Raw genomic sequence first — 10278 nt, forward strand, 5'->3', positions numbered from 1 at the left:
TGTTCAAAATGTAGCAGATAGAAATGGAAAGAGTAGAGCTGACAATAACAAATCTGCATGACAGATAATCATATTTTCTAGTCCATATATTTCTATCTGAACATTCTATAATGTTGCATTACGTTCTGTAATGACCAGGCCCTAGCCAGGAGGATTGTTCCAATCAGAGTCTTTACATTAACACAGGAAGTAGGGACGGTGTGATGCTGAGTTGTGAAACTAAGGCGATGCTCATGGTAGCGTTGACGCATCACACGGAAAAGGGAGAACAAACCAGTTAATATTTAGCAAGTGCTTTTATTTCTCTAAATAACATACACTGAACAATCTATGGACTGTATATGACTGGGCAGGGGTGCAGCCATGGGTGGGCCTGAGAGGGCATAGGCCCACCTACTGGGGAGCCGGGAACAGCCAATCAGAATAAGTTCCCCCCATAAAAGGGATTTATTACAGACTGAAATACTCAGTTTCATCAGCTGTCCAGGTGGCTGGTCTCAGACGATCCCGCAGGTGGAGAAGCCGGATGTGGAGGTCCTGGGCTGGTGTGGTTACACGTGGTCTGCGGTTGTGAGGCCAGTTGGACATACTGCCAAATTCTCAAAAACAACGATGATGGCGGCTTATGGTAGAGAGAAATCAACATTCTCTGGCAACAGCTCAGGTGGACATTCCTGCAGTCAGCATGCCAATTGCACGCTTTCTCAAGACATCTGTGGCATTATGTTGTGTGTCAAAAGTGCACATTTTAGAGTGACCTTTTATTGTCCCCAGCACAAGGTGCACCTGTGTTATTATCATGCTGTTTAATCAGCTGCTTGATATGCCACACCTGTCAGGTGGATGGATTTACTTGGCAAAGGAAATGCTCACTAACTGGGATGTAAACAAATTTGTGCACAACATTTGAGAGAAATAATATTTTTGGTAGGTCTGGAAAAATTCTGGGATCTTTTATTTCAGCTCATGAAACATGGGACCAACACTTTATATGTTGCGTTTATATTTTTGTTCAGTATAATTAAAATGTCATGGTAGTTCACGTACATTTGATAAAAAGTTACATTAAAAACAAACACTAAAAAAGAACAGACAGTGGATCATCTAAGACTTGCAACATAGCCCAACTTACCTCCATAGAATACAGATAACCTGGGCTCTCATGCATTAGATACGGCCACCACAGGCTGACGTCCGTCACTTTGAGGACCCCAGACGGTCCAGTGGAGGAGGCCACAGAGTGGCCATCTTTGTCCGAGAGGGTCACCTTCAGCGTGGAGTTGGGACTGCCCAGCACTGACACCTGGTAACTGATGAGCCCTACACCAAAGGGCAGAACAGGAGAGACCAACACCTTAGTACACTAGTGCCATTTTTCACACTATTCCATAGTTACTGGAATCATGCAGAAAAAGGACAATGTGAAAAGGAAATAGCCAAGTCTGCACAGTATGGTTTTGGTCGTCACGATAGTGTAAACAGGATATGGATGAACTGGGGAATGAAAAGACCTAAACTATCACTCGAGCAAATGGATGAGAAAATATTTTGTTGTTGTTGTTGTTGCACTCACCAATGTTGTCAGCAAAGGTTGTCAGCACTGTGATGTCATCAACATACGCCTTAGGGGTGGTATACAGTAGAACAGGACGATGCAAACCAGCATAGTTGAAGAAGTCAAAGTTGGTGTTTTGTACAACATAGTTAGCAGGATACCTGTAGACAATATATATATAGACAACATAGTTAGCAGGATACCTGTAGACAATATATATATAGACAACATAGTAAGCAGTATACCTGTAGACAATATATATATAGACAACATAGTTAGCAGGATACCTGTAGACAATATATATATAGACAACATAGTTAGCAGGATACCTGTAGACAATATATATATAGACAACATAGTTAGCAGGATACATGTAGACAATATATATATAGACAACATAGTTAGCAGGATACCTGTAGACAATATATATATAGACAACATAGTTAGCAGGATACCTGTAGACAATATATATATAGACAACATAGTTAGCAGGATACCTGTAGACAATATATATATAGACAACATAGTAAGCAGTATACCTGTAGACAATATATATATAGACAACATAGTTAGCAGGATACCTGTAGACAATATATATATAGACAACATAGTTAGCAGGATACCTGTAGACAATATATATATAGACAACATAGTTAGCAGGATACATGTAGACAATATATATATAGAAAACATAGTTAGCAGGATACCTGTAGACAATATATATATAGACAACATAGTTAGCAGGATACCTGTAGACAATATATATATAGACAACATAGTTAGCAGGATACCTGTAGACAATATATATATAGACAACATAGTTAGCAGGATACCTGTAGACAATATATATAGACACAACATAGTTAGCAGGATACCTGTAGACAATATATATAGACAACATAGTTAGCAGGATACCTGTAGACAATATATATAGACAACATAGTTAGCAGGATACCTGTAGACAATATATATATATATAGACACAACATTGTTAGCAGGATACCTGTAGACAATATATATATATATATATAGACACAACATAGTTAGCAGGATACCTGTAGACAATATATATATATATAGACACAACATAGTTAGCAGGATACCTGTAGACAATATATATAGACACAACATAGTTAGCAGGATACCTGTAGACAATATATATAGACAACATAGTTAGCAGGATACCAGTAGACAATATATATAGACAACATAGTTAGCAGGATACCTGTAGACAATATATATATAGACAACATAGTTAGCAGGATACCTGTAGACAATATATATATATATAGACACAACATAGTTAGCAGGATACCTGTAGACAATATATATATATATATAGACACAACATAGTTAGCAGTATACCTGTAGACAATATATATATAGACAACATAGTTAGCAGGATACCTGTAGACAATATATATATATATAGACAACATAGTTAGCAGGATACCTGTAGACAATATATATATATAGACAACATAGTTAGCAGGATACCTGTAGACAATATATATATATAGACAACATAGTTAGCAGGATACCTGTAGACAATATATATAGACAACATAGTTAGCAGGATACCTGTAGACAATATATATAGACAACATAGTTAGCAGGATACCTGTAGATAATATTTATATAGACACAACATAGTTAGCAGGATACCTGTAGACAATATATATATAGACAACATAGTTAGCAGGATACCTGTAGATAATATTTATATAGACACAACATAGTTAGCAGGATACCTGTAGACAATATATATAGACAACATAGTTAGCAGGATACCTGTAGACAATATATATAGACAACATAGTTAGCAGGATACCTGTAGATAATATATATAGACAACATAGTTAGCAGGATACCTGTAGACAATATATGTAGACAACATAGTTAGCAGGATACCTGTAGACAATATATATAGACAACATAGTTAGCAGGATACCTGTAGACAATATATATAGACAACATAGTTAGCAGGATACCTGTAGACAATATATATAGACAACATAGTTAGCAGGATACCTGTAGATAATATTTATATAGACACAACATAGTTAGCAGGATACCTGTAGACAATATATATAGACACAACATAGTTAGCAGGATACCTGTAGATAATATTTATATAGACACAACATAGTTAGCAGGATACCTGTAGACAATATATATAGACAACATAGTCAGCAGGATACCTGTAGACAATATATAGATTTACATTTGTATTCCGAAACAAGATTTTTTCTACCCCCCTCAAAACATCAGTTGTCTGCCATAGTGAGATTCCTCCCAACTTAAATAAAATGCTTTAAAAAAAGCATGAACGATAGAAAAATCGACATTTCTACATAAATATCTAAATATATCCCCTTGTAATGATCTCCCATACCGGTCATGCCTCTAATTAAGCAATAAGGTATGAGGAAAGGTACACAGGAAATAAAACAAATATTCAAAACTCCTTCCACACAGAACACCCAACTGATGATATAACTGAGTAGAACAATCCTTCTACACCAGACTGACAACATTACCTACATCCTTCATTCCTATACATTTCAAAGCAATAAAATGCCAACAAATCTTTATGCAACACTTTTACATCGAAATGAAGTCAAATCTGGTGGGGGTCGTCACTTCACCTGGTGGGGTCGTCAATATGTTGAATGGTCCCTGGGGGCAGAGTCTGGAGAGTCAGGGTGTTGTTGACAGCTATGGTGATCCTGCAGGCCACACCTGGATCCTTACGGAGGACATCCCCGACCTCAGCCTCGAAAGGAAGATGGCCGCCCTCGTGCTCTGTAATTTTGATTCCATTCACCCACTGGCAGGGAATGGAAAAAGAGATTGAGAAATATAGGACTGTTATTCCTATGTAGCCAGAGGGACATACACAGTTAAAGTCAGAAGTTATATATACACCTTAGCCAAATACATTTAAACTCAGTTTCACAATTCCTGACATTTAATTCTAGTAAAAATTCCCTGTCTTAGGTCAGTTAGGATCACCACTTTATTTTAAGAATGTGAAATGTCAGAATAATAGTAGAGAGAATGATTTATTTCAGCTTTTATTTCTTTCATCACATTCCCAGTGGGTCAGAAGTTTACATACACTCAATTAGTTTTTGGTAGCATTGCCTTTAAATTGTTTAACTTGGGTCAAACATTTTGGGTAGCCTTCCACAAGCTTCCCACAATAAGTTGGGTGAATTTTGGCCCATTCCTCCTGACAGAGCTGGTGTAACTGTTTGTAGGCCTCCTTGCTCGCACAGGCTTTTTCAGTTCTGCCCACAAATTTTGTATAGGATTTGAGGTCAGGGCTCTATGATGGCCACTCCAATACCTTAACTTTGTTGTCCTTAAGCCATTTTGCCACAACTTTGGAAGAATGCTTGGGGTCATTGTCCATTTAGAAGACCCATTTGCAACCAAGCTTTAACTTCCTGACTGATGTCTTGATGTTGCTTCAATATATCCACATCATTTTCCCCCCTCATGATACCATCTATTTTGTGAAGTGCACCAGTCCCTCCTGCAGCAAAGCACCCCCACAACATGATGCTGCCACCCCCGTGCTTCACGGTTGGGATGGTGTTCTTCGGCTTGCAAGCACCCCCCTTCTTCCTCCAAACATAACGATGGTCATTATGGCCAAACAGTTCTATTTTTCTTTCATCAGACCAGAGGGCATCTCTCCATAAAGTATGATCTTTGTCCCCATGTGCAGTTGCAAACCGTAGTCTGGCCTTTTTTATGGCGATTTTGGAGCAGTGGCTTCTTCCTTGCTGAGCGGCCTTTCAGGTTATGTCGATATAGGACTCGTTTTACTGTTGATATAGATACTTTTGTACCTGTTTCCTCCAGCATCTTCACAAGGTCCTTTGCTGTTGTTCTGGGATTGATTTGCACTTTTCACACCAAAGTACGTTCATCTCTAGGAGACAGAACGCGTCTCCTTCCTTCCCTCCAATAGGCTAATTGATATAATTTTTGTCAATCAGAAGCTTCTAAAGCCATGACATAATTTTCTGGAATTTTCCAAGCTGTTTAAAGGCACAGTCAACTTAGTGTATGTAAACTTCTGACCCACTGGAATTGTGATACAGTGAATTATAAGTGAAATAATCTGTCTGTAAACAATTGTTGGAAAAATGACTTGTGTCATGCACAAAGTAGATGTCTTAACCGACTTGCCAAAACTATATAGTTTGTTAGTGGTTGTAAAACGAGTTTTAATGACTCCAACCTAAGTGTATGTAAACACACACACACACACACACACACACACACACACACACACACACACACACACACACACACACACACACACACACACACACACACACACACACACACACACACACACACACACACACACACATTGCAGATGAACTCATATAAGAGGAGGCTGTGGAGTTGGAGTTATCACACAAGTGATACAGAAAGTCAACTGGAGCTGAAAACAAGTGGTAGAAGATTTTTGAAATACTCACGACCACTGAGTAGTAGTGTGCACTCCCAACCCTCAGCACAACTCTGGTTCCCTCATCAGACACCCAGCGTGAGGGTACCAACACCTCTCTCTCATACCACACCCAGCCAATGAAATCCCTCAGCCGTGGATCCTGGGTGATGTCGTTGTAGCTGGCAGGCACTGGCATGTCAATCACCGGACCGGTCTGGACAGAGAGACAGAGAGAGACAGAGACAGAGACAAAGACAGAGAGAGAGAGAGAAAGAGAGAGAGCGACAGAGAGAGAGACAGAGAGAGAGAGGGAAGAGAGAAGAATGAATAAGAACAAATGTTTACAATCTTTTTGACTTCAATTATCATCAAGACAGTTTACACAAAGTATTAGGTAAAATACATGCAAAGACTTGGCGAAACAAACAGTTTTAGTTGGTTTGGGAAAAAAAATGCATGAAATTAAATGTATACATTCACTACTGTAAGTCGCTCTGGATAAGAGCGTCTGCTAAATGACTAAAATGTAAATGTTTGAAGTTACAACATAGACTACCGATAAACTTTTTTTTTTGCAGACTAGAGATTGGATAATAATTTTGTTTGCAGACTAGAGATTGGATAATCATTTTGTTTGCAGACTAGAGATTGGATAATCATTTTGTTTGCAGACTAGAGATTGGATAATCATTTTGTTTGCAGACTAGAGATTGGATAATCATTTTGTTTTCAGACTATCCTATCAAAGTTCCCCAAACAGACCAGCATTAAAAGTTATAGTGGCAGATAACTATTCTGAACAAACAGGACTCGTAGTCCACATGCTTTTGGTGACGATTTTATAACACACTATTCACTTGACATAGTTAATATAGTTTATTAAACACTATCCACTTGACATAGTTAATATAGTGTATTAACACACTATCCTCTACATAGTTAATATAGTTTATTAACACACTATCCACTTGACATAGTTAATATAGTTTATTAACACACTATCCACTTGACATAGTTAATATAGTGTATTAACACACTATCCACTTGACATAGTTAATATAGTTTATTAACACACTATCCACTTGACATAGTTAATATAGTTTATTAACACACTATCCACTTGACATAGTTAATATAGTTTATTAAACACTATCCTCTACATAGTTAATATAGTTTATTAACACACTATCCACTTGACATAGTTAATATAGTTTATTAACACACTATCCACTTGACATAGTTAATATAGTTTATTAACACACTATCCACTTGACATAGTTAATATAGTGTATTAACACACTATCCACTTGACATAGTTAATATAGTTTATTAAACACTATCCACTTGACATAGTTAATATAGTTTATTAAACACTATCCACTTGACATAGTTAATATAGTGTATTAACACACTATCCTCTACATAGTTAATATAGTTTATTAACACACTATCCACTTGACATAGTTAATATAGTTTATTAAACACTATCCACTTGACATAGTTAATATAGTTTATTAACACACTATCCACTTGACATAGTTAATATAGTTTATTAAACACTATCCTCTACATAGTTAATATAGTTTATTAACACACTATCCACTTGACATAGTTAATATAGTTTATTAACACACTATCCACTTGACATAGTTAATATAGTTTATTAACACACTATCCACTTGACATAGTTAATATAGTTTATTAACACACTATCCACTTGACATAGTTAATATAGTTTATTAAACACTATCCTCTACATAGTTAATATAGTTTATTAAACACTATCCACTTGACATAGTTAATATAGTTTATTAAACACTATCCTCTACATAGTTAATATAGTTTATTAACACACTATCCACTTGACATAGTTAATATAGTTTATTAAACACTATCCTCTACATAGTTAATATAGTTTATTAACACACTATCCACTTGACATAGTTAATATAGTTTATTAACACACTATCCACTTGACATAGTTAATATAGTTTATTAACACACTATCCACTTGACATAGTTAATATAGTTTATTAACACACTATCCACTTAACATAGTTAATATAGTTTATTAACACACTATCCACTTGACATAGTTAATATAGTTTATTAAACACTATCCTCTACATAGTTAATATAGTTTATTAAACACTATCCTCTACATAGTTAATATAGTGTATTAAACATGGCTGTTGATGTTTACCTCTGCAAGGGGACTTTTATACCACGCCTGTTCAAAGCCCAAGTTCCTGTTTTGGGAGCCGTCGGCTCTGAAGTCCCACAGCCCGTTCAGCTCTCTGATCTCCCTGGACGACGACTCCCTGGGGAACAGCATCCCACCGTGCTGAACATGAGCGACATCCCATACCGCACATAGCAACACTAAATACTTTACTAGCCTTCTAAACGGATCCATTTTCACACCTTGGCTAACAACACACGTCTTTAGCTTGCAGCAGTTAGTCACATGACCAGCTCTAACGGAAGTCTTGTTCTGTGGGGTTTTTATGGCGGACTGCAACTCATAAAGGTGTATTGCCGCCACCAACTGGATGGTTTGAAAACAAAATTACAAATCAATCCATAAGTAATAGTGAAACTAAATTAATCCACCCCAATAAAAAAATAGTACATTGCCAAAACTAACAAAACTCCCACTTCCTTCCTTCTTGTAATTCTCCATATCTCCCTTCTCAGGCTTGAGGACCTGATAGGGTGGTACGGCTTGTGCCAATATTCCATGTTAAGTCCTTCACTGAGAAATCTTTCAGCTCTGGGAACCGCTCCAACACAATCACTATGATTTATATCTTCCTGGAACTTCTCTCCACCTTGGCAGTGCCATTAATTACCACAGCTATGAAAGCCATACAATCCACCTTCTTAATCTTTAAAATGTTAGGATCCTGCTGGTTGAAAGGCATCCCCTGCAGCCTAGGCCTATCCACTACCATGGACTCTTCAGGTGCACTATTCAAACCCTCATCCCCTTAAATAACAGCTGCTGCATATCAAATGTCCTGTACAGCCCTGACTTTGGACAAATTATCTTTCATCGTTGAAAGATGTGGCTTCATAGTTCCCACCGCAATTGCAACGCGTCACATGTTCGTCACTTTTATAACACATAATAAGAACTTTTCCACATCTCGGCTTCTCTCTTCTGCAAACACTTCCTACATGACCAAAAGCTTTGCAACGATCCCACTGCATTGGGATAAAAGCTTGGACTCTGTAGTTAATATACCCTAACTGCACTTTTTTTTTTCAATTTAACCTTTATTTAACTAGGCAAGTCAGTTAAAGAACAAATTATTATTTTCAATGACGGCTTAGGAGGTTTACTGCCTTGTTCTGGGGCAGAATGACAGATCCTCACAGCCTTCACTCTTCCCAGCACTCTCTCCACCAGTTTGGATATGTCAAATGGATTGGTAATTTATTTCCCATTGTATTTTTCTACCCATTAATGCACAAATATTTGTCAGGAAGAAGAATGTTTTTGTAAAATTCCTATTCACCAACAAAACTGTAATGCTTGGCTCTGGCCACTAGGCGGAGCCTAACACAGGAGATGCCATGCTTTTTCATAAAGATCAAGAAATGGATGTGTGCAAAAACCGTGCAAACCTCTCCAAGCAGAAAGGTGTATATTAGTGATTTGTGCCTACGGTTCACTGCCATTGTTGGGATTGGAAACATCATGGATCTGATTTCACTAAACTTGATGAGTGTAGGCTACTCTAACGTAACAAACTGAACCATGGCCCAGGAACTTCATTTGGATGAACCCCAGCTAATTCAGGTAACTGTCTAGACCAGGGGTACTCAGTACTATTTGAGAAGGTCCGGACACACATTTCCTAGTTAGTTAGTGTAACCGATGTGAAATGGCTAGTTAGTTAGCGGTGGTGCGCGCTAATAGCGTTTCAATCAGTGACGTCACTCGCTCTGAGACCTTGAAGTGGTTGTTCCCCTTGCTCTGCAAGGGCCGCGGATTTTATGGCGTGATGGGTAACGATGCTTCGTGGGGTGACAGTTGTTGATGTGTGCAGAGGGTCCCTGGTTCGAGCCCAGGTTGGGGCGAAGAGAGGGACGGAACCTACACTGTTACACAAGGTCCGGATGGATATTGTCATTTATCGGCGTAGTCGCGACTCATGCTACCCCAAACTGTTCACACACCTCTTGTTGATGTAGAGAACATTTAGCAATTTTAAATCAAATTTTCCTCAATTCTACACATTTT

General features: G+C 37.8%; 1 protein-coding gene across 1 annotated transcript in view; it reads right to left on the minus strand.

The window, feature by feature from the left end:
* gusb (glucuronidase, beta) overlaps nt 1-8517 on the minus strand; it is a 28573-nt gene extending 20056 nt beyond the window's left edge. The window contains exons 1-5 of the mRNA XM_029699548.1: nt 8233-8517; nt 6058-6243; nt 4204-4385; nt 1574-1716; nt 1133-1320 (exon numbers count right to left, since the gene is read on the minus strand). Of these exons, the coding sequence (XP_029555408.1) occupies nt 1133-1320; nt 1574-1716; nt 4204-4385; nt 6058-6243; nt 8233-8445 (912 nt within the window). The 5' untranslated portion in view covers nt 8446-8517. The remainder of the gene's footprint in view (nt 1-1132; nt 1321-1573; nt 1717-4203; nt 4386-6057; nt 6244-8232) is intronic.
* Nucleotides 8518-10278: the final 1761 nt, after the last annotated feature.

Source organism: Salmo trutta, chromosome 19, assembly GCF_901001165.1.
Source record: "Salmo trutta chromosome 19, fSalTru1.1, whole genome shotgun sequence".
NCBI lineage: Eukaryota > Metazoa > Chordata > Actinopteri > Salmoniformes > Salmonidae > Salmo > Salmo trutta.